The following is a 25,726-nucleotide window of genomic DNA, read 5'->3' as shown; positions in this document are numbered from 1 at the left end:
GCACATAGGCGTATGTTGTTTACATGCTTTTATTTTGTTAACGCCTTTTCTTAACAAGATGGCATCTCCCGGATGTACTTCGGCGTCGAGGGGCTCTTGGTAAAGATGGAACATTTGGCAAAAATACCGGACAATTCTGCAAATTTCCTGGCTGGCTTACAGCGTGGTCACTCCGGGATCACTTACGACCGCCAGACAATTCTGGATGTGGATAGATCAGGCCGTTTTGGACTGAATGACGCGTGCTTGCTAGACCGGCTAGGTAGCATGGGAATACTTTGCCGGCTACATCCAGCGGCCTGTGAAGCAGCGGAGTATATGTGTTGTCTGTCTATTTATGAATAATGTGGACCAGGAGTGTTGGCTGAGTTCTTAACGTTTGATTTCAGAGCGTGCATATCACAACATACAAGTTGCATGCTGGGTAGGGTAGTTCTTTTATTCCCTGGCTCATAACATCACAATATAGTACCATGTATATGCGTTCAGTTTATCAAAGCACCAAGCAAACAATCGGAAAATTCCCATCATATCAATTCCTAGATATGGTCATAATTATTTTAAGTGCACTACGCAGAATAAACACAACATTATTAATATTGCTACTACGGATAATTTGATCAAAAATTCCCTAAAACAGCCCACTACCTATAATATAGGTTTTTTAAACATAAGATCCCTGATAAAAAAAATGTTTCTGCTGTTACCTCAGAAATTGCCTGTTCAGATGTTATGATTGTGGCTCAGAGATTTGTACGTAGATTATATTTATTTTCCATAACAAACAGGATAACTTAAATACCCTGGCAGTGGCAATAAGCTTAAATGTTTGTATTTACATTTTTGGAGTTGATTTTCATAAAATATGCTATTTAACTGCTACTGTTTAACAAGGGCTGATTTAAATTGTGTTTGCACAACAAATGTTTTGGCGCTTTTGTTCATGTGGGAGAATATTCCAATAAAGGTGCACTACACACTACTTTTGAATTCATTATTGGGCTTTGCGTATACAATGCAGTTAATCGCGATTAATCGGAGAAATAGTGCGATTAACTTCGATTAAAATGTTTAATCGTTGCCCAGCCCTAATACATATATGTATATATATATATCCATCCATCCATTTTCTACCGCTTATTCCCGTTCGGGGTTGCGGGGGGCGCTGGTGCCTATCTCAGCTACAATCGGGCGGAAGGCGGGGTACACCCTGGACAAGTCGCCACCTCATCGCAGGGCCAACACAGATAGACAGACAACATATATATATATATATATATATATATATATATATATATATATATATATACACAGAGCAATATCAGTCTTGCAGCATTAGTGCTGATTGGAAGTCATGTCAAATGTTTGCTTGATGATGAAGAACTCACCCTCTCTACTTCACTCTTGCAGATTCCCCGAATGGCAGCATAAAAATACAAGTGCTCTTCTCCAGTGAGCAGAGGATCCAGAGCATCCACCTGAGGACAGTAGCCCATGTTGATGCCTCTCTGCTGGCTCTGCATGATGTCCACCAGCCTCCTGGAGAACACATATTCATCATGTTGTTCCAGCTCCTCAGCTTTATTCCACTAATCCTCACATCTGTCACGGCGCGGGCTCGAACCCGCTATTCTCCGGCAGCTGGGACTGCCAGCACCTCCGTTGGTAGCGCGCCGAGACACGCCCCTGCTCACATGGAATCACGCCCACATCCCGGCATGTGGGCGATCAGCCATCTGCACACCTGGGACTGATGTGGGGGAGCTATATAAAGACCAGTGGACCCAAGGATCCTGGCCGGAACTTAGTCTGTAGCATAAGCCGATAACCCAGCTTTATGCGCTCTCTCTCTGCGTTTTCCCCTCCATGTTTCATTGTTCTTCCTTGTCGTCCTCCCCACCAACCTGCCTTCATACCTGCATGATTGAGCTGTGCGCTAAGATTTCCCTTTTGGACTTTGGACTGCCACCCTCAATCCTCGACCCCTCGCATGGACACGGACTCTGACGCCTCTCTCTCGCCCTTGATCATCTGCCTGCCCCACGGACTACCTTCATGCCTTGTTTCTCCTCGCGAGTCAAGAATTCTGGTTAACACTCAGCAAATAATTCTTACGCATAGTCTTACACCATACACCCTATGGATTTTGTCACACTCCATTCCTTTGTTGTGTAATTAAATATCCATCCATTATCTACCACTTATTCCCTTTGGGGTCACGGGGGGCACTGGTGCCTATCTCAGCTACAATCAGGCGGAAGACGGGGTACACCCTGGACAAGTCGCCATCTCATCACAGGGCCAACACAGATAGACAGACAACATTCACACACTACGGACCATTTAGTGTTGCCAATCAACCTATCCCCAGGTGCATGTCTTTGGAAGTGGGAGGAAGCCGGAGTACCCGGAGGGAACCCATGCATTCACGGGGAGGACATTCAAACTCCACACAGAAAGATCCAGAGCCTGGGATTGAACCCCATACTACTCAGGACCTTCGTATTGTGAGGCAGATGCACTAACCCCTCTGCAACAGTGAAGCCCTTAATTAAATATATTGTTCTTTATTATATTGTTTATATGCATAATAAATACATAAAGCAATATTGCCCCCTTGTGGTTCTGTGCCGTCACAACTCCCCCCAGCAAACATAACATCACTGGCTTATTCATCATGTTGTTCCAGCTCCACTGCTTTATTCCACTAATCCTCACACTACTGGCTCACTTAAAGGGGGTCTGTCCGGGATCAAAAGGATTTGCCACCGTGGAAATTAGAGATATAATAGGAGTCAGTTTCTCTCCTAAGATGTTGTGAATGGCATTTGAGCACCAAGTGAGCGCCATGTGAGCGCCATATACCTTAATCTTGCGTGCTGTGCTTTTAGGGGTAATAAACAAGTCACGAAAGAGCGCCTCACCCGTCCCAGTCCCTGATCTGAGCGCTGCCATCCGTGGGACTGACATCTCCAGTGAGCATCTTGAAGGTGGTGGTCTTTCCCGCCCCGTTGACTCCCAGCAGACCGAAGCACTTTGGAGAGGGATGAATCATTCACAGGTGTGACCGCCATGGTCCACAGTCCCAGAACTTACCTCTCCTGCAGGAACTCCCACCGAGAGACTTTGGACCGCATAGTTCTTCTTGTTGAGATGTTGGTAGATCTTGGTTAGCTGCTTGACCTGCAAGATGTCGCAGTCTGCAGCGCCGCTCGCCACTCGCTCGTGCTCTGCAACCACATCTTGGTCCTGGTCCTCCATCGCCCGTGGTAGACTTTTCTTGCCCACGATAAGATGCCTGCAAAGAAGAAACAGTTTGTTTGTGACTCAGGTTCTTCTGCCTGCCAGGTACAGAGGGCTGAGCAAAGTGCTAAGACTTTCTGCACAGTCACTTGCTACAGAGCACCTTCCAATTAGCCCACGTACTGTACGCAGAGAGCTTCACGCAACGACTTTCCATGGCCGAGCAGCTGCATCTAAGCCATACATCACCAAGTCCAATGCAAAGCGTGGCATGCAGTGGTGTAAAGGACATCACCACTGGACTCTAGAGCAGCGGACACGCCTTCTCTGGACTGATGAATCACACTTTTCCATCCGGTAATCTGATGGACCGGTCTAGTTTTGGAGGTGGCCAGGAGAATGCTACATTTGGCTACAATGACTTCCTGTCTCTAAGAATACATGAAAAATGACTTCCTGTCTCGGAGAATAGATGAACGATGACTTCCTGTCTCCAAGAATACATGAATGAGGACTTCCTATCTCTAATAATACATGAATAATGACTTCCTGTCTCTAAGAATACATGAATAATGACTTCCTGTCTCTAAGAATACATGAATAATGACTTACTGTCTCTAAGAATACATGAATGATGACTTCCTGTCTCTAAGAATACATGAATAATGACTTCCTGTCTCTAAAAATACATGAATAATGACGTCCTGTCTCTAAGAATACATGAATGATGACTTCCTGTCTCTAATAATACATGAATAATGACTTGCTGTCTCTAAGAATACATGAATAATGACTTCATGTCTCTAAGAATACATGAATAATGACTTCCTGTCTCTTAGAATACATGAATAATGACTTCCTGTCTCTAATAATACATGAATAATGACTTCCTGTCTCTAAGAATACATGAATAATGACTTCCTGTCTCTAAGAATACATGAATAATGACTTCCGGTCTCTAAGAATACATGAATGATGACTTCATGTCTCTAATAATACATGAATAATGACTTCCTGTCTCTTAGAATACATGAATAATGACTTCCTGTCTCTTAGAATACATAAATGATGACTTCCTGTCTCTAGGAATACATGAATAATGACTTCCTGTCTCTAAGAATACATGAATAATGACTTCCTGTCTCTAAGAATACATGAATGATGACTTCCTGTCTCTAGGAATACATGAATGATGACTTCCTGTCTCTAAGAATACATGAATGATGACTTCCTGTCTCTAAGAATATGTGAAAAATGACTTCCTGTCTCTTAGAATACATGAATAATGACTTCCTGTCTCTAAGAATACATGAAAAATTACTTCCTGTCTCTAAGAATACATGAATGATGACTTCCTGTCTCTAAGAATACATGAATAATGACTTCCTGTCTCTTAGAATACATAAATGATGACTTCCTGTCTCTAGGAATACATGAATAATGACTTCCTGTCTCTAAGAATACATGAATAATGACTTCCTGTCTCTAAGAATACATGAATGATGACTTCCTGTCTCTAAGAATATGTGAAAAATGACTTCCTGTCTCTAAGAATACATGAATGATGACTTCCTGTCCCTAGGAATACATGAATAATGACTTCCTGTCTCTAAGAATACATGAATAATGATTTCCTGTCTCTAAGAATACACGAATAATGACTTCCTGTCTCTAAAAATACATGAATAATGAGTTCCTGTCCCTAGGAATAAAAGAAGAATGACTTGAGGGTCCATGGTCCTCACCTGACTCTGCGGAGGAGGGTCCTGTTGATCAGCAGGCGCAGTGTGAAGAAGACCACGCCTTGGATGACGGAGGAGATGATCATCCAGCCCAGGGCGTCGGTAGAGAAGGGGTTCTTGTAGGCGTCGATGCCGTAGCCGCTGAGGAGCTGGACCTGGATGTTCATCCTGGCCAGCTCCATCAGTCCATTTCCAAAGTTGAACTGAGGGAAGATGAGGAAGGCCCGGCTGAGGATCCTGAAGGTCTCCTTGATGCTCTGCCAGAAGACCAGAGGAGACAATCAGCCTCAACGAGTTCACTTTTTACAGGATATATATCGTCAACTACAGTGGTGCAAAAAAATATTTAGTCATTTACCGATTGTGCAAGTTCTCCCACTTAAAATGATGACAGATGTCTGTAATGTGCATGATGTTTCCACCCCTATGCTTCACAGTAGGTACGGTGTTCTTGGGATGCAACTCGGTATTCTTCTTCCTCCAAACACGACGAGTTTATACCAGAAAGTTCTATTTTGGTTTCATCTGACCACATGACATTCTCCCAATCCTCTGCTGTATCATCCATGTATCCATTTTGGTATAAACTCAACTCCTCGTGTTTGGAGGAAGAAGAATACTGAGTTGCTTCCCAAGAACACCATACCTACTGTGAAGCATGGGGGTGGAAACATCATGCTTTGGGGCTGTTTTTCTGCTAAGGGGACAGGACGATTGATCCGTGTTAAGGAAAGAATGAATGGGGCCATGTATCGTGAGATTTGGAGCCAAAACCTCCTTCATTCAGTGAGAGCTTTGAATTCTTGACCAAATACTTATTTTCCACCATCATTTACAAAAAATTCTTTAAAATTCCTACAATGTGAATTGCTGGATTTTTTTTCACATTCTGTCTCTCACAGTTGAAGTGTAGCTATGATGAAAATGACAGACCTCTGTCATCATTTTAAGTGGGAGAACTTGCACAATCGCTGGCTGACTAAATACTCCCCCCCCCCCCCCCCCCCATTGTATGCACTATTAGCCGCTACTCTTTTCCTACGCTGAGCACCCTGCGGCTTAGAAAACGGTGCGCTTAATGTATTGAGTTTTAGTAAATAAAAAAACAAGCAAATACCCTGAATGAGTGTGTTTTTGTTTGTGCTACAGCGCCATCTTTTGAACTAGTTCACTCACTGCAGGTGCCCGTCTGTTAAACTGAACTTTTTAACCGGAAGTACCAGTGCCGCTCTGTCTCCTAGACGTCCATGTGAATGGATTCTTCATTCATCACTCCAAGCAACGTTTGTAAGTTTTACAATATAACTAAAACACTTCTTACTTACTAAAGTTTGTGGGAGTGTTTTCATGCACATTTGCAGGTGCTATCCTAATGTAAGATAGCGACATTAGCATTAGCAAAAATGCTGACACATTCGACGAGTGTCTGTGTTAGTATTGTTAACTTACAATAACATTCTTTTTGTATTGTTTCGCTTTCACAAATTCCTCAGTAAAGTCACCAAAACATCAGCGTGGAGTAATTGAGTCTGTTTCGCTGACTGGAGAGCTAGCTTGCGCAGCTACGATGACTTCTGTTTTGTTTGATCAGCCGTTTTACTGCCAGATCACAGACAGGGTTTGTAGACAATGAAGGTACGTAAATAAATGTGGCTCATATATGAAAACTTATTCGGTGGGTGGGGCTTATGCACCAATGCGCCATGCAGCCTGGAAAATACGGTACTTCAAGTCAGTATTGAAGGGACAAGCGGTAGAAAATGGATGGATGGAAATGAGTTTTGACTGTCTTCATTGGAGGAAGATGAGCATTTGAGAGAGCGGGAGTAAAAGGCGTTGAGGACTTGCGTGCTGACCTCAGGGTGGTCCGTGGACACCTGACTGAGGAAGAAGAGAACGGAGCTGGACAGGATGGTGTTGATGCTGATGAAGAGGTTGATGCACACGTAGGAGATGAAGGCCATCTCGCCGTCCTTGAACACGCCCGACAGGAGGTACATCCAGGGGAAGGTGGCAAAGCTGGAACACACGGTTCAAAAAAGGAGACGTTTTCAATAAAGGCAATAGAGGCAAGACACAGCTGGGCCTCACGGACCAGGTGCAAAGTGACCTCATGGATCATGTGCAAAGTGACCTCACGGACCAGGTGCAAAGTGACCTCATGGATCATGTGCAAAGTGACCTCACGGACCAGGTGCAAAGTGACCTCACGGACCAGGTGCAAAGTGACCTCATGGACCATGTGCAAAGTGACCTGATGGATCATGTGCAAAGTGACTTGATGGATCATGTGCAAAGTGACTTCATGGACCATGTGCAAAGTGACCTGATGGACCATGTGCAAAGTGACCTGATGGACCATGTGCAAAGTGACCTCATGGACCATGTGCAAAGTGACCTGATGGATCATGTGCAAAGTGACTTGATGGATCATGTGCAAAGTGACTTCATGGACCATGTGCAAAGTGACCTGATGGACCAGGTGCAAAGTGACCTCATGGACCATGTGCAAAGTGACCTCATGGACCATGTGCAAAGTGACCTGATGGATCATGTGCAAAGTGACTTCATGGACCATGTGCAAAGTGACCTGATGGACCATGTGCAAAGTGACCTGATGGACCATGTGCAAAGTGACCTCATGGACCATGTGCAAAGTGACCTCATGGACCAGGTGCAAAGTGACCTGATGGATCATGTGCAAAGTGACTTCATGGACCATGTGCAAAGTGACCTCATGGACCATGTGCAAAGTGACCTCATGGACCAGGTGCAAAGTGACCTGATGGATCGTGTGCAAAGTGACTTCATGGACCATGTGCAAAGTGACCTCATGGACCATGTGCAAAGTGACCTGATGGATCATGTGCAAAGTGACTTCATGGACCATGTGCAAAGTGACCTCATGGACCAGGTGCAAAGTGACCTGATGGATCATGTGCAAAGTGACTTCATGGACCATGTGCAAAGTGACCTCATGGACCATGTGCAAAGTGACCTGATGGATCATGTGCAAAGTGACTTCATGGACCATGTGCAAAGTGACCTCATGGACCATGTGCAAAGTGACCTCATGGACCATGTGCAAAGTGACCTCATGGATCATGTGCAAAGTGACCTCATGGACCATGTGCAAAGTGACCTCATGGACCATGTGCAAAGTGACCTCATGGATCATGTGCAAAGTGACCTCATGGACCATGTGCAAAGTGACCTCATGGATCATGTGCAAAGGGACCTCATGGATCATGTGCAAAGTGACCTCATGGACCATGTGCAAAGTGACCTCATGGATCATGTGCAAAGTGACCTCATGGATCATGTGCAAAGTGACCTCATGGACCATGTGCAAAGGGACCTCATGGATCATGTGCAAAGTGACCTCATGGACCATGTGCAAAGTGACCTCATGGATCATGTGCAAAGTGACCTCATGGACCATGTGCAAAGTGACCTCATGGATCATGTGCAAAGTGACCTCATGGATCATGTGCAAAGTGACCTCATGGATCATGTGCAAAGTGACCTCATGGACCATGTGCAAAGTGACCTCATGGACCATGTGCAAAGTGACCTCATGGACCATGTGCAAAGTGACCTCATGGACCATGTGCAAAGTGACCTCATGGATCATGTGCAAAGTGACCTCATGGACCATGTGCAAAGTGACCTCATGGACCATGTGCAAAGTGACCTCATGGATCATGTGCAAAGTGACCTCATGGACCATGTGCAAAGTGACCTCATGGATCATGTGCAAAGGGACCTCATGGATCATGTGCAAAGTGACCTCATGGACCATGTGCAAAGTGACCTCATGGATCATGTGCAAAGTGACCTCATGGATCATGTGCAAAGTGACCTCATGGACCATGTGCAAAGGGACCTCATGGATCATGTGCAAAGTGACCTCATGGACCATGTGCAAAGTGACCTCATGGATCATGTGCAAAGTGACCTCATGGACCATGTGCAAAGTGACCTCATGGATCATGTGCAAAGTGACCTCATGGATCATGTGCAAAGTGACCTCATGGATCATGTGCAAAGTGACCTCATGGACCATGTGCAAAGTGACCTCATGGACCATGTGCAAAGTGACCTCATGGACCATGTGCAAAGTGACCTCATGGACCATGTGCAAAGTGAACTCATGGACCTCTTCCTGAGGGTGTTTCAGTGTTATAACTTCACCTTTATCTTGACTTTTTACACCAAAATGTGTCCATTCTCCTTTTTCTGTCTACACACTGTGTCTGCTTGTAAGTACTCTGTGTGTGTGCGCTGCCGTACATGCTCCTCTGCTCGTGAAAGCAGCAGTCATGCCCGGGAACCGATACTTTTCAAACAGAGTATAGTACCGTCTTTGATTGATTGGTACCGCGATACTAAACTAGTACCGGTATACCGTACAACCTTAGTGTGCAACAAATTGATTCTAAAACAAAATGTGTTAACAAACCTTGAAACAAAACGTTGGTAAGTTAGAATGTTGACCTGAGATCAGGAATGAGTACTACAGGTCCTCTCTATGGCTTGTAGACCTAGAAAAGGATTGATCTGCGGGCCCTGACTCACCCAAAGAGCACCAGAAGCAGTGCAACAGCAGCCAAGTTCTGTCGGTCTGCAAATGCTGGAACCTGGAAGGCTGCAACCACAGCCACGGTCAAAGCCACGGGAACCATGTAGATGATCTGGGGGGGAAGACCCAAGTCATATAGCAGTTGGTACTTAAAGCTTCTTCTTTCTTGGCTCTCAACCAAGGCGGACACATTACCCTTCCTTTCCTACCTCGCCTGCTTTGCTTCTTTGTCTTGTCCTAAAGTCTCTCTTTTGCACTGTTCCCTGGAATCTAAAACACGAAGTTGATGAACTGCTCTCGCAACTCATAGACTATATTTCTCGACCAGGTGGGCGGGAAGCTGCCTGTCCTAAGAGGGATACTTGAGCAGGAGAGGTGGCGACTCGTGTGCCTAGCAGATCTTTCCGTCCAGGGCATTGTAGATCTATTTGGGACTGTGAAGATGGGAAGGAGCTTTGTTCTGCTCTGTCCAAACATCCAGAAGACCATGGCCGACGCTCAAGGAGCCCACAGGCTGCCGTCGCGATGGATGGGTTCAGCAGACCTGTGAGCACCCGGACTTTGGCAAATTATAGAAGCTTTCCACTCTGCAAGGCGAACTTATGTTCAATTTTAGAGCCAACATTTACATCTCCAGCAGAAAAATCGTGGGAATATGTTCGCTTGCCTAACCAAACCAATCCCAATCCACAGTCCGGCCCCTCTGCAATCCCGATCTACAGTCCAGCCCCTCTGCAAACCCGATCTACAGTCCGGCCCATCTGCAATCCCGATCTACAGTCCGGCATCTGTGCAATCCCGATATATACAGTCCGGCCACTCTGCAATCCCGTTCTACAGTCCGGCCCCTCTACAATCATGATCTACAGTCCGCCCCCTCTGCAATCCCGATCTACAGTCTGGCCCCTCTGCAATCCCGATCTACAGTCCGGCCCCTGTGCAATCCCGATATATACAGTCCGGCCCCTCTGCAAACACGATCTACAGTCCGGCCCCTCTACAATCCTGATCTACAGTCCGCCCCCTCTGCAATCCTGATCTACAGTCCGCCCCCTCTGCAATCCCGATCTACAGTCCGGCCCCTCTGCAATCCTGATCTACAGTCCGGCCCATCTGCAATCCTGATCTACAGTCCGGCCCATCTGCAATCCCGATCTACAGTCCGGCCCCTGTGCAATCCCGTTCTACAGTCCGGCCCCTCTGCTATCCCGATCTACAGTCCGGCCCCTCTGCTATCCCGATCTACAGTCCGGCCCTTCTGCAATCCCGATCTACAGTCCGGCCCTTCTGCAATCCCGATCTACAGTCCGGCCCCTGTGCAATCCCGATATATACAGTCCGGCCCCTGTGCAATCCCGATATATACAGTCCGGCCCCTCTGCAATCCCGTTCTACAGTCCGGCCCCTCTGCAAACACGATCTACAGTCCAGCCCCTCTACAATCCTGATCTACAGTCCGCCCCCTATGCAATCCCGATTTACAGTCTGGCCCCTCTGCAATCCTGATCTACAGTCCGGCCCATCTGCAATCCCGATCTACAGTCCGGCCCCTGTGCAATCCCGATATATACAGTCCGGCCCCTCTGCAATCCCGATATATACAGTCCGGCCCCTCTGCAATCCCGTTCTACAGTCCGGCCCCTCTGCAAACACGATCTACAGTCCGGCCCCTCTACAATCCTGATCTACAGTCCGCCCCCTATGCAATCCCGATCTACAGTCTGGCCCCTCTGCAATCCTGATCTACAGTCCGGCCCATCTGCAATCCCGATCTACAGTCCGGCCCCTGTGCAATCCCGATATATACAGTCCGGCCCCTCTGCAATCCCGATATATACAGTCCGGCCCCTCTGCAATCCCGTTCTACAGTCCGGCCCCTCTGCAAACACGATCTACAGTCCGGCCCCTCTACAATCCTGATCTACAGTCCGCCCCCTATGCAATCCCGATCTACAGTCTGGCCCCTCTGCAATCCTGATCTACAGTCCGGCCCATCTGCAATCCCGATCTACAGTCCGGCCCATCTGCAATCCCGATCTACAGTCCGGCCCCTGTGCAATCCCGATATATACAGTCCGGCCCCTCTGCAATCCCGTTCTACAGTCCGGCCCCTCTGCAATCCCGATCTGCAGTCCAGCTCCTCTCCAATCCTTATCTACAGTCCATCCCCTCTGCAATCTCGATCTACAGTCCGTCCCCTCTGCAATCCCGATCTACAGTCCGGCCCCTGTGCAATCCCGATATATACAGTCCGGCCCCTCTGCAATCCCGTTCTACAGTCCGGCCTCTCTGCAAACACGATCTACAGTCCGGCCCCTCTACAATCCTGATCTACAGTCCGCCCCCTATGCAATCCCGATCTACAGTCTGGCCCCTCTGCAATCCTGATCTACAGTCCGGCCCATCTGCAATCCCGATCTACAGTCCAGCCCCTGTGCAATCCCGATATATACAGTCCGGCCCCTCTGCAATCCCGTTCTACAGTCCGGCCCCTCTGCTATCCCGATCTACAGTCCGGCCCCTCTGCAATCCCGATCTGCAGTCCGGCTCCTCTGCAATCCTTATCTACAGTCCATCCCCTCTGCAATCTCGATCTACAGTCCGGCCCTCCTGCAATCCCGATCTACAGTCCGGCCCTTCTGCAATCCCGATCTACAGTCCGGCCCTTCTGCAATCCCGATCTACAGTCCGGCCCTTCTGCAATCCCGATCTACAGTCCGGCCCCTCTGCAATCCCGATCTACAGTCCGGCCCCTTTGCAATCGTGATCTACAGTCCGGCCCCTCTGCAATCCCGATCTACAGTCCGGCCCCTCTGCAATCCCGATCTACAGTCCGGCCCCTCTGCAATCCCGATCTACAGTGCGGCCCCTCTGCAATTCCGATCTACAGTCTGGCCCCTCTGCAATACCGATCTACAGTCCGGCCCCTCTGCAAACACAATCTACAGTCCGGCCCCTCTACAATCCTGATCTACAGTCCGCCCCCTCTGCAATCCCGATCTACAGTCTGGTCCCTCTGCAATCCTGATCTACAGTCCGGCCCATCTGCAATCCCGATCTACAGTCCGGCCCCTGTGCAATCCCGATATATACAGTCCGGCCCATCTGCAATCCCGATCTACAGTCCGGCCCCTGTGCAATCCCGATATATACAGTCCGGCCCCTCTGCTATCCTGATCTACATTCCGGCCCCTCTGCTATCCCGATCTACATTCTGGCCCCTCTGCAATCCCGATCTACAGTCCGGCCCCTCTGCAATCCCGATATATACAGTCCGGCCCCTCTGCTATCCTGATCTACAGTTCGGCCCATCTGCAATCCCGATCTACAGTCCGGCCCCTGTGCAATCCCGATATATACAGTCCGGCCCATCTGCAATCCCGATCTACAGTCCGGCCCCTGTGCAATCCCGATATATACAGTCCGGCCCCTCTGCTATCCTGATCTACAGTCCGGCCCCTCTGCTATCCCGATCTACATTCTGGCCCCTCTGCAATCCCGATCTACAGTCCGGCCCCTCTGCAATCCCGATATATACAGTCCGGCCCCTCTGCTATCCTGATCTACAGTTCGGCCCCTCTGCTATCCCGATCTACATTCTGGCCCCTCTGCAATCCCGATCTACATTTCGGCCCCTGTGCAATCCCGATATATACAGTCCGGCCCCTCTGCTATCCTGATCTACAGTCCGGCCCCTCTGCTATCCCGATCTACATTCTGGCCCCTCTGCAATCCCGATCTACAGTCCGGCCCCTCTGCTATCCCGATCTACAGTCCGGCCCCTTTGCTATCCCGATCTACAGAAATAGTGTGAGGTTTTATAAACACTGCAATGTTAGCACATGTTTACTATTTACTAAATATTTTTGTCTTCACTGCAAGGGAGTGAATAATCATCATATTAGTGTATTATCAAACCTTATCAGAGTTTTATTTCAACACCAAAGCAGTGTTAATGAGCAAATACATTTAACTTGGTGTACAATTATCGCCACAGAAGAGTTAATTTATCAACACTACTCAAAAATAATAAGTTGAACAACACTCCACTGTGTTACAATTCTGACTCTATTTAGTGTTCATTTAACTCTATAAATTGAACACTATGGAAAGAGTAAATGTAACACTAGCCCAGGTTAGAACCAAATAGACGTCTGAATAGTGTTAAATTTAACTCTTTAAAGGGGAACATTATCAGCAGACCTATGTAAGCGTCAATATATACCTTGATGGTGCAGAAAAAAGACCATACATTTTTTTAACCGATTTCCGAACTCTAAATGGGTGAATTTTGGCGAATTAAACGCCTTTCTGTTTATGGCGCTGGAGGCGATGACGTCAGAATGTGACGTCGCCGAGGTAACACACCCACCATTTTTATTTTCAACACATTACAAACACCGGGTCTCAGCTCTGTTATTTTCCGTTTTTTTGACTATTTTTTGGAACCTTGGAGACATCATGCCTCGACGGTGTGTTGTCGGAGGGTGTAACAACACTAACAGGGAGGGATTCAAGTTGCACCACTGGCCCCAAGATGCAAAAGTGGCAAGAAATCTGCCGCCAGACCCCCATTGAATGTGCCAGAGTGTCTCCACATTTTACCGGCGATGCTAAGGCAGACATGGCACAGAGATGTATGGATAACCTGCAGATGCATTTGCAACGATAGTCAACGAAATCACAAAGGTGAGTTTTGTTGATGTTGACTGCCAGCTAATCGATGATAACATGCTATGCTAATCGATGCTAACATGCTATTTACCGGCGGTGCCAAAGCAGACATGGCACAGAGATGTATGGATAACCTGCAGATGCATTTGCAACGATAGTCAACGAAATCACAAAGGTGAGTTTTGTTGATGTTGACTGCCAGCTAATCGATGCTAACATGCTACGCTAATCGATGCTAACATGCTATGCTAATCGATGCTAACATGCTTTTTACCGGCGGTGCTAAAGCAGACATGGCACAGAGATGTATGGATAACCAGCAGATGCATTTGCAACTATATTACATTTCCTTCCACCCACATTTAATGCGAAACAAACACTTACCAATCGACGGATTTAAGTTGCTCCAGTGTCAAAAGATGCGAAAGTCCTGATCGTTTGGTCCGCACATTTTACCGGCGATGCTAACGCAGCTATTCGGCCATGCTATGGCTATGAATAGCGTCAATAGCTTCAGTTTCTTCTTCAATACTTTCATACTCCAACCATCGGTTTCAATACATGCGTAATCTGTTGAATCGCTTAAGTTTGAATCCGAGCTAATGTCGCTATATCTTGCTGTGGTATTCCCATTGTTTGTTTACATTGGCAGCCCTGTGTGACGTCACAGGAAAATGGCCAGTGTCTTCGCAGAGAGCGAAAATAAGGCACTTTAAAGCTTTATTTAGGGATATTCCGAGACCGGTAAAATTTAGAAACAAGCCACTGGGAACTGATTTTTATTGTTTTCAACCCTTTTGAAATTGTGATAATGTTCCCCTTTAAGTGTTGATTTTACACTATAGAATTGACTGTGTACCATGTGATAGAGGAAGGTGGGGGTCCAGTAGAAGGTGTGACACCTACCATGTCATAGAGGAAGGTGAGGGTCCAGTAGAAAGGTTCACTGATGCCAGCGATGTGCTGCAGCCTCTTAGAACCGTTGGTGTGCTCAGTCACCACGTAGATGGCGAAGCTGGCAGTGGTGATGGAATATCCTGCCAGCACACAAATGGCCACAAGGATCTGCAACATTCCCTGGATTCTGCAAAGACACACGTGTGAGCTGGTGGCACAACAACAACAACAACAACAACAACACAACAGCATGTTCTAATGACCACTACAACATGACTATCCACATTGTTTGGTATGACCACTACTTCAATGTCAACATGAATGAAAAAGGTGACTGGTCAAGTTGTTGGCGGTCATTTAGGTGGAGGGTAAGAATGAAAACATTTGGGTGGAGGTAAGAATGAAAATACTTACATGGAGTCCTCCTCTATGAGCCGGCCAAAGTAGGGATGACTGGACACTGAAATAGCTGCAAGGAAAAAGAGTTGATTACAGATAGAAAAGATAAAGATATTGAGGCAAGTGCATAAAAGTGGACTCAAACCCCAAAACTGAAAGTCTCCATGCAAATATGTTTTCTTTTCAAACGCCCTTGACGCAAATCCCGAAGGGGTGATGGACAACTGGGCAGCGCCTGAGAGCTGCAGCCTTCCACCATGGCCCCGCACTCCCCCCCTCCTCTGTTGCTAGATATCTGGAGTTGTATCTTGTAATGTGGATATGTGCTTTTCCATGGAGGTTTTTTTCCCACTCCAGACTGGGGCCCCTCAGGAGCCGAGTTTAGATTGTATTTTTTTAACTAATCCTTTCCCTGCGTTTACCTTATTCCCATCTTTTACGTTCCTTTTCTGTAACACTGTTTGTTTGTCTCATCTTCAACGGGTTTGTATTGAAACAAAGTTTGGTTGTACTTGTGTAATGACAATAAAGACCTACCTACCTACCAATCTACCACCTACCTACCTACCTACCTACCTACCACCTACCTACCTACCTACCTACCTACCTACCAATCTACCACCTACCTACCACCTATCTACCTAAGGGTGCAACAGGGGAATATGCTAAGCAAGCACAGGGAGACTGTCAACAAAGAAGAACTGCAAAACCAAGAAGTCAAAACTACTACTATCCGTGAACGTTTTGAGCTGAAAACAAAGTTTTGTGATGAAAACAAAGTTTTGTGCTGAAAACAAAGTTTGGTTGTACTTGTGTAATGGCAATAAAGACCTACCTACCTACCTACCTACCTACCTACCTACCTACCTACCTACCAATCTACCACCCACCTACCTAAGGGTGCAACCGGGGAATATGCTAAGCAAGCACAGGGAGACTGTCAACAAAGAAGAACTGCAAAACCAAGAAGTCAAAACAACTACTATCCGTGAAAGTTTTGTGATGAAAACAAAGTTTTGTGCCGAAAACAAAGTTTTGTGCTGAAAACAAAGTTTTGTGATGAAAACAAAGTTTTGTGATGAAAATAAAGTTTGGTTGTACTTGTGTAATGGCAATAAAGACCTACCTACCTTCCTACCTACCTACCTGCCTACCAACCAATCTACCACCTACCTACCTAAGGGTGCAACCGGGGAATATGCTAAGCAAGCACAGGGAGACTGTCAACAAAGAAGAACTGCAAAACCAAGAAGTCAAAACAACTACTATCCGTGAAAGTTTTGTGATGAAAACAAAGTTTTGTGCCGAAAACAAAGTTTTGTGCTGAAAACAAAGTTTTGTGATGAAAACAAAGTTTTGTGATGAAAATAAAGTTTGGTTGTACTTGTGTAATGGCAATAAAGACCTACCTACCTTCCTACCTACCTACCTGCCTACCAACCAATCTACCACCTACCTACCTAAGGGTGCAACCGGGGAATATGCTAAGCAAGCACAGGGAGACTGTCAACAAAGAAGAACTGCAAAACCAAGAAGTCAAAACTACTACTATCCGTGAAAGTTTTGTGCTGAAAACAAAGTTTTGTGATGAAAATAAAGTTTGGTTGTACTTGTGTAATGGCAATAAAGACCTACCTACTTACCTACCAACCTACCTACCTACCTACCAATCTACCACCTACCTACCTAAGGGTGCAACAGGGGAATATGCTAAGCAAGCACAAGGAGACTGTCAACAAAGAAGAACTGCAAAACCAAGAAGTCAAAACTACTACTATCCGTGAAAGTTTTGTGCTGAAAACAAACTTTTGTGATGAAAACAAAGTTTTGTGCTGAAAAAAAAGTTTGGTTGTACTTGTGTAATGGCAATAAAGACCTACCTACCTACCTACCTACCTACCTACCTACCTACCTACCAATCTACCACCTACCTACCTAAGGGTGCAACAGGGGAATATGCTAAGCAAGCACAGGGAGACTGTCACAAAGAAGAACTGCAAAACCAAGAAGTCAAAACTACTACTATCCGGGAAAGTTTTGTGCTGAAAACAAAGTTTTGTGATGAAAATAAAGTTTGGTTGTACTTGTGTAATGGCAATAAAGACCTACCTACTTACCTACCTACCTACCTACCTACCTACCAATCTACCACCTACCTACCTAAGGGTGCAACAGGGGAATATGCTAAGCAAGCACAGGGAGACTGTCAACAAAGAAGAACTGCAAAACCAAGAAGTCAAAACTACTACTATCCGTGAAAGTTTTGTGCTGAAAACAAAGTTTTGTGATGAAAACAAAGTTTTGTGCTGAAAACAAAGTTTGTTTGTACTTGTGTAATGGCAACAAAGACCTACCTACCTACCTACCTACCTACCTACCTACCAATCTACCACCTACCTACCTACCTACCTACCTACCTACCTACCAACCACCTATCTACCTAAGGGTGCAACAGGGGAATATGCTAAGCAAGCACAGGGAGACTGTCAACAAAGAAGAACTGCAAAACCAAGAAGTCAAAACTACTACTATCCGTGAAAGTTTTGTGCTGAAAACAAAGTTTTGTGATGAAAACAAAGTTTTGTGATGAAAATAAAGTTTGGTTGTAATTGTGTAATGGCAATAAAGACCTACCTACCTACCTACCTACCTACCAATCTACCACCTACCTACCTACCTACCTACCTACCTACCTACCTACCTACCTACCTACCTACCTACCTACCTACCTACCTACCTACTTACCTACCTACCTACCAATCTACCACCTACCTACCTACCTACCTACCTACCTACCAACCAATCTACCACCTACCTACCTAAGGGTGCAACAGGGGAATATGCTAAGCAAGCACAGGGAGACTGTCAACAAAGAAGAACTGCAAAACCAAGAAGTCAAAACTACTACTATCCGTGACAGTTTCTCTGACAACCAAGACACCAAACTTGTGGAATGATCCCACAACCAAAGAAGGGAGACAGATATACTGTAAATAGTCCTCGAACGGCAGGTGAGACAATCAATGCAAACAAGCCACAGGTGAGGAAAGAAGCGCTCAGAGAGTAAAGTTACTGAAAGCAGAATACAAATAAATACAAATAAAAGCCCAAAACAGGAAGTGAACCCAAAAACAAACAGAAGACACCCAAAAACTAAACAAAGACGGACTTGATGAAACAGTTGGTAACAAAACCATTTATTCAGCATTGAAATGGACATTTTTGACAGACAGACCTGATTACAATATTCACCATGACTTACCATATTGACCATAACTTACCATATCCACCACGACTTACTATATTGACCATGACTTAGCATATTTACCACATTCACCATGACTTACTATATTTACCATATTCACCATAACTTACCATATCCACCATGACTTAGCATATTTACCATATTCACCATGACTTACCATGTTTACAACATTCACCATGACTTGCCATATTACAACATTCACCATGACTTACCATATTCACCATGACTTAGCATATTTACCACATTCACAATGACTTACCATATTTACCACATTCACCATGACTTACCATGTTTACAACATTCACCATGACTTAGCATATTTACCATGACATAGCATATTTACCATATTCACCATGACTTACCATATTTACAACATTCACCATGACTTACCATATTCACCAGGACTTAGCATATTTACAACATTCACCATGACTTAGCATATTTACCATGACATAGCATATTTACAACATTCACCATGACTTACCATTTTCACCAGGACTTAGTATATTTACAACATTCACCATGACTTACCATATTCACCATGAAATAGCATATTTACCATATTCACCATGACTTAATTTATTTACCACATTCACAATGACTTACCATATTTACAACATTCACCATGACTTACCATATTCACCATGACTTAGCATATTTACAACATTCACCATGACTTAGCATGTTTACCATGACTTAGCATATTTACCACATTCACCATGACTTACCAAATTTACAACATTCACCATGACTTAGCATATTTACCAGATTCACCATGACTTACCATATTTACAACATTCACCATGACTTACCATATTCACCAGGACTTAACATATTTACAACATTCACCATGACTTAGCATATTTACCAGATTCACCATGACTTGGCATATTTACAACATTCACCATGACTTCCCATATTCACCATGACTTAGCATATTTACAACATTCACCATGACTTACCATATTCACCATGACTTAGCATATTTACCACATTCACCAGGACTTAGCATATTTACAACATTCACCATGACTTAGCATGTTTACCAGGACTTAACATATTTACAACATTCACCATGACTTAGCATATTTACCATGACATAGCATATTTACAACATTCACCATGACTTACCATATTCACCATGACTTAGCATATTAACCACATTCACCATGACTTAGCAAGACGTTGAGGGGTTCCGGTTTGGTAACCGCAGGATTAGGTCTCTGCTTTTTGCAGATGATGTGGTCCTGATGGCTTCATCTGACCGGGGTCTTCAGCTCTCGCTGGATCGGTTCGCAGCCGAGTGTGAAGCGACCGGAATGAGAATCAGCACCTCAAAGTCCGAGTCCATGGTTCTCGCCCGGAAAAGGGTGGAGTGCCATCTCCGGGTTGGGGAGGAGACCCTGCTCCAAGTGGAGGGGTTCAAGTACCTAGGAGTCTTGTTCACGAGTGAGGGAAGAGTGGATTGTGAGATCGACAGGCGGATCGGTGTGGCGTCTTCAGTAATGCGGACGTTGTACCGATCCGTTGTGGTGAAGAAGGAGCTGAGCCGGAAGGCAAAGCTCTCAATTTACCGGTCGATCTACGTTCCCATCCTCACCTATGGTCATGAGCTTTGGGTCATGACCGAAAGGATAAGATCACGGGTACAAGCGGCCCAAATGAGTTTCCTCCGCCGTGTGGCGGGTCTCTCCCTTAGAGATAGGGTGAGAAGCTCTGCCATCCGGGAGGAGCTCAAAGTAAAGCCGCTGCTCCTCCACATCGAGAGGAGCCAGATGAGGTGGTTCGGGCATCTGGTCAGGATGCCACCCGAACGCCTCCCTAGGGAGGTGTTTAGGGCACGTCCAACCGGTAGGAGGCCACGGGGAAGACCCAGGACACGTTGGGAAGACTATGTCTCCCGGCTGGCCTGGGAACGCCTCGGGATCCCCCGGGAAGAGCTAGACGAAGTGGCTGGGGAGAGGGAAGTCTGGGTTTCCCTGCTTAGGCTGTTGCCCCCGCGACCCGACCTCGGATAGGCGGAAGATGATGGACCATGACTTAGCATATTCACCATGACTTAGCATAATAACCACATTCACCATGACTTACCATAGTCCTGTGGATCCTTGTCCGCTGGCAGGTTGGCACGCAGGATGAGATTGTTGAGGCTGTTGAGGTATGCCGGCATGGTGTGGTGGCCTTCAGGGTTGAACCAAACCTGCAAACACAATCCTGCGGTCATTCACCAGTTTGGTCCTGGATACCTGCCCCCCTGCTTTGTCCAGGCTTGATGATCAGGAGGAGGTCTCACCTGGAGGTGGTCTTCATTTGCAGTAAACGTTATTTAAACATGAATATTATATGGAAGGAAACATCTGGACTAATTGTTTTATTAACATTAGGAAGGGTGGGACCACTAGTCACATAATGTTTGATGTCGTGTTTCATTTATCATCAAAAACATCAAACACCTTTTTATTTATGTTTAGTACGCGTGTCTAAGAGGAACATCAACATTTTATTTATTTCTATTACATGTGTTTAAGAGGAACATCACATTTTATTTATTTTAACTATGTGTGTCATAGAGGAACATCAACATTTGATTTATTTTTAGTACGTGTGTCTCAGAGGAACATCAACATTTTATTTATTTTTATTACGTGTCTCCAAGAGGAACATCAACATTTCATTTATGTCTAGTATGTGTGTCTAAGAGGAACATCAACATTTTATTTATTTTAACTGTGTGTCAAAGAGGAACATCAACATTTGATTTATTTTTATTACGTGTGTCTAAGAGGAACATCAACATGTTATTTATTTTCAGTCCGTGTGTCTAAGAGGAACATCAACATGATATTTATGTTTATTACGTGTGTCAAAGAGGAACATCAACATTTGATTTATTTTTATTGCGTGCATCAAAGAGGAACATCAACATGTTATTTATTTTTAGTACGTGTGTCTAAGACGATCATCAACATGATATTTATGTTTATTACGTGCGTCTAAGAGGAACATCAACATTTGATTTATTTTTAGTACGTGTGTCTAAGAAGAACATCAACATTTTATATATGTCTATTATGTGTGTCTAAGACAAACATCAACATTTTATTTATGTTCATTACGTGTGTCTAAGAGGAACATCAACATTTTATAAATTTTTATTATGTGTGTCTAAGAAGAACATCAACATGTTATTTATTTTTAGTACGTGTGTCTAAGAGGAACATCACATTTTATTTATTTTAACTATGTGTGTCAGAGAGGAACATCAACATTTTTTTTATTTGTATTACGTCTGTCTAAGAGGAACATCACATTTTATTTATTTTAACTATGTGTGTCTAAGAGGAACATCAACATTTTATTTATTTTAACTATGTGTGTCTAAGAGGAACATCAACATTTTATTTATTTCTATTACATGTGTCTAAGAGGAACATCACATTTTATTTATTTTAACTATGTTTTATAGAGGAACATCAACATTTTATTTATTTTTATTACGTGCGTCTAAGAGGAACAACAATATTTTATTTATGTCTGTTATGTGTGTTTGAGACGAACATCAACATTTTATTTATGTTCATTACGTGTGTCTAAGATGAACATCAACATTTTATTTATTTTTATTACGTGTGTCTAAGAGGAACATCAACATTTTATTTATTTCTATTACATGTGTCTAAGAGGAACATCACATTTTATTATTTTAACTATGTGTGTCTAAGGGGAACATCAACATTTGATTTATTTTCATAAAGTGTGTCTAAGAGGAACATCTAATTTTATTTATTTTAACTATGTGAGTCAAAGAGGAACATCAAAATTGTATTTATTTTTATCACGTGTGTCTAAGAGGAACATCAACATGTTATTTATTTTAACTATGTGTGTCCAAGAGGAACATCAACATGTTATTTATTTTTATTACGTGTGTTTAAGAGGAACATCACATTTTATTTATTTTAACTATGTGTGTCAAACAGGAACATCAACATTTTATTAATTTGTATTACTTGTCTAAGAGGAACATCAACATTGTATGTATTATTATTGCAGTAGGTGAAGAGGATGTGTGGTGTGATGCCATCGAGGAACATCAACATTTGATTTATTTGTATTACGTGTCTAAGAGGAACATCAACATTTTATTTCTTTTAACTATGTGTGTCTAAGTGGAACATCAACACTGTATGAATTATTATTGCAGTAGGTGAAGAGGATGTGTGGTGTGATGTCATCGATTGCGGGAAGCAGAACAACAGTTGAAGGGAGGATCTTGGAATGAAACATAGCACTCACCCCCTCAGTCATCTTTGGAGTCACGCGTGCATGAATGTGTGTAGCGCTTCATGTCAAGTCATGGCATGATTCATCCACAGGAAGTTAAGTGATTGCATGATTCATCCACAGGAAGTTAAGTGATTGCATGATTGATGTACAGGAAGTTAAGTGATTGCATGATTCATCCACAGGAAGTTAAGTGATTGCATGATTGATGTACAGGAAGTTAAGTGATTGCATGATTGATGTACAGGAAGTTAAGTGATTACATGATCCATGTACAGGAAACTAAGTGATTGCATGATTGATGTACAGGAAGTTAAGTGATTGCATGATTGATGTACAGGAAGTTAAGTGATTGCATGATTCATGTACAGGAAGTTAAGTGATTGCATGAATCATGTACAGGAAGTTAAGTGATTGCATGAATCATGTACAGGAAACCAAGTGATTGCATGATTCATCTACAGGAAGTTAAGTAATTGCATGAATCATGTACAGGAAACTAAGTGATTGCATGATTCATGTACAGGAAGTTAAGTGATTGCATGATTCATGTACAGGAAGTTAAGTGATTGCATGTATCATGTACAGGAAACTAAGTGATTGCATGATTCATCCACAGGAAACTAAGTGATTGCATGAATCATGTACAGGAAACTAAGTGATTGCATGATTGATGTACAGGAAGTTAAGTGATTGCATGATTCATGTACAGGAAACTAAGTGATTGCATGATTGATGTACAGGAAGTTAAGTGATTGCATGATTGATGTACAGGAAGTTAAGTGATTGCATGATTCATGTACAGGAAGTTAAGTGATTGCATGATTGATGTACAGGAAGTTAAGTGATTGCATGATTGATGTACATGAAGTTAAGTGATTGTATGATTCGTCTACAGGAAGTTAAGTGATTGCATGATTGATGTACAGGAAGTTAAGTGATTGCATGATTGTTCTACAGGAAGTTAAGTGATTGCATGATTCATGTACAGGAAGTTAAGTGATTGCATGATTCATCTACAGGAAGTTAAGTGATTGCATGATTCATGTACAGGAAGTTAAGTGATTGCATGATTCATGTACAGGAAGTTAAGTGATTGCATGATTCATGTACAGGAAGTTAAGTGATTGCATGAATCATGTACAGGAAACTAAGTGATTGCATGATTCATGTACAGGAAACTAAGTGATTGCATGATTCATGTACAGGAAGTTAAGTGATTGCATGAATCATGTACAGGAAGTTAAGTGATTGCATGATTCATGTACAGGAAGTTAAGTGATTGTATGATTCGTCTACAGGAAGTTAAGTGATTGCATGATTGATGTACAGGAAGTTAAGTGATTGCATGATTGTTCTACAGGAAGTTAAGTGATTGCATGATTCATGTACAGGAAGTTAAGTGATTGCATGATTCATCTACAGGAAGTTAAGTGATTGCATGATTCATGTACAGGAAGTTAAGTGATTGCATGATTCATGTACAGGAAGTTAAGTGATTGCATGATTCATGTACAGGAAGTTAAGTGATTGCATGAATCATGTACAGGAAACTAAGTGATTGCATGATTCATGTACAGGAAACTAAGTGATTGCATGATTCATGTACAGGAAGTTAAGTGATTGCATGAATCATGTACAGGAAGTTAAGTGATTGCATGATTCATGTACAGGAAGTTAAGTGATTGCATGATTGTTCTACAGGAAGTTAAGTGATTGCATGATTCATGTACAGGAAGTTAAGTGATTGCATGATTCATGTAGAGGAAAATAAGTGATTGCATGATTCATGTACAGGAAGTTAAGTGATTGTATGGTTCATGTACATGAAGTTAAGTGATTGCATGATTCATCCACAGGAAGTTAAGTGATTGCATGATTGATGTACAGGAAGTTAAGTGATTGCATGATTCATGTACAGGAAGTTAAGTGATTGCATGATTCATGTACAGGGGGTTAAGTGATTGCATGAATCATGTACAGGAAGTTAAGTGATTGCATGAATCATGTACAGGAAACTAAGTGATTGCATGATTCATGTACAGGAAACTAAGTGATTGCATGATTCATGTACATGAAGTTAAGTGATTGCATGAATCATGTACAGGAAGTTAAGTGATTGCATGATTCATGTACAGGAAGTTAAGTGATTGCATGATTGTTCTACAGGAAGTTAAGTGATTGCATGATTCATGTAGAGGAAGTTAAGTGATTGCATGATTCATGTACAGGAAGTTAAGTGATTGCATGATTGTTCTACAGGAAGTTAAGTGATTGCATGATTCATGTACAGGAAGTTAAGTGATTGCATGATTCATGTACAGGAAATTGAGTGATTGCATGATTCATCCACAGGAAACTAAGTGATTCCATGATTCATGTACAGGAAGTTAAGTGATTGCATGATTCATGTACAGGAAGTTAAGTGATTGCATGAATCATGTACAGGAAGTTAAGTGATTGCATGAATCATGTACAGGAAACTAAGTGATTGCATGATTCATGTACAGGAAACTAAGTGATTGCATGATTCATGTACAGGAAGTTAAGTGATTGCATGAATCATGTACAGGAAGTTAAGTGATTGCATGATTCATGTACAGGAAGTTAAGTGATTGCATGATTGTTCTACAGGAAGTT

The 25,726-nt window shown here is 43.6% G+C and overlaps 1 protein-coding gene across 2 annotated transcripts in view; it reads right to left on the bottom strand.

Moving 5' to 3' along the window:
* Positions 1–25,726, bottom strand: part of abca12 (ATP-binding cassette, sub-family A (ABC1), member 12) — a 195,721-nt gene that overhangs the window by 11,419 nt on the left and 158,576 nt on the right. For both annotated transcript variants that reach the window (XM_061879994.1, XM_061879995.1), the window contains 9 exons: positions 20,894–21,002; positions 15,553–15,607; positions 15,148–15,325; positions 9,564–9,679; positions 6,842–7,004; positions 4,989–5,242; positions 3,097–3,298; positions 2,925–3,034; positions 1,389–1,539 (listed from right to left, as the gene is read on the bottom strand). In XM_061879994.1, the coding sequence (XP_061735978.1) occupies positions 1,389–1,539; positions 2,925–3,034; positions 3,097–3,298; positions 4,989–5,242; positions 6,842–7,004; positions 9,564–9,679; positions 15,148–15,325; positions 15,553–15,607; positions 20,894–21,002 (1,338 nt within the window). The remainder of the gene's footprint in view (positions 1–1,388; positions 1,540–2,924; positions 3,035–3,096; positions 3,299–4,988; positions 5,243–6,841; positions 7,005–9,563; positions 9,680–15,147; positions 15,326–15,552; positions 15,608–20,893; positions 21,003–25,726) is intronic.

The sequence above is a fragment of the Nerophis ophidion genome, linkage group LG19 (genome assembly GCF_033978795.1).
Source record: "Nerophis ophidion isolate RoL-2023_Sa linkage group LG19, RoL_Noph_v1.0, whole genome shotgun sequence".
NCBI lineage: Eukaryota > Metazoa > Chordata > Actinopteri > Syngnathiformes > Syngnathidae > Nerophis > Nerophis ophidion.
Note: the sequence above shows the minus strand (reverse complement) of the source record. Positions and strands in the feature narration are given on the sequence as shown.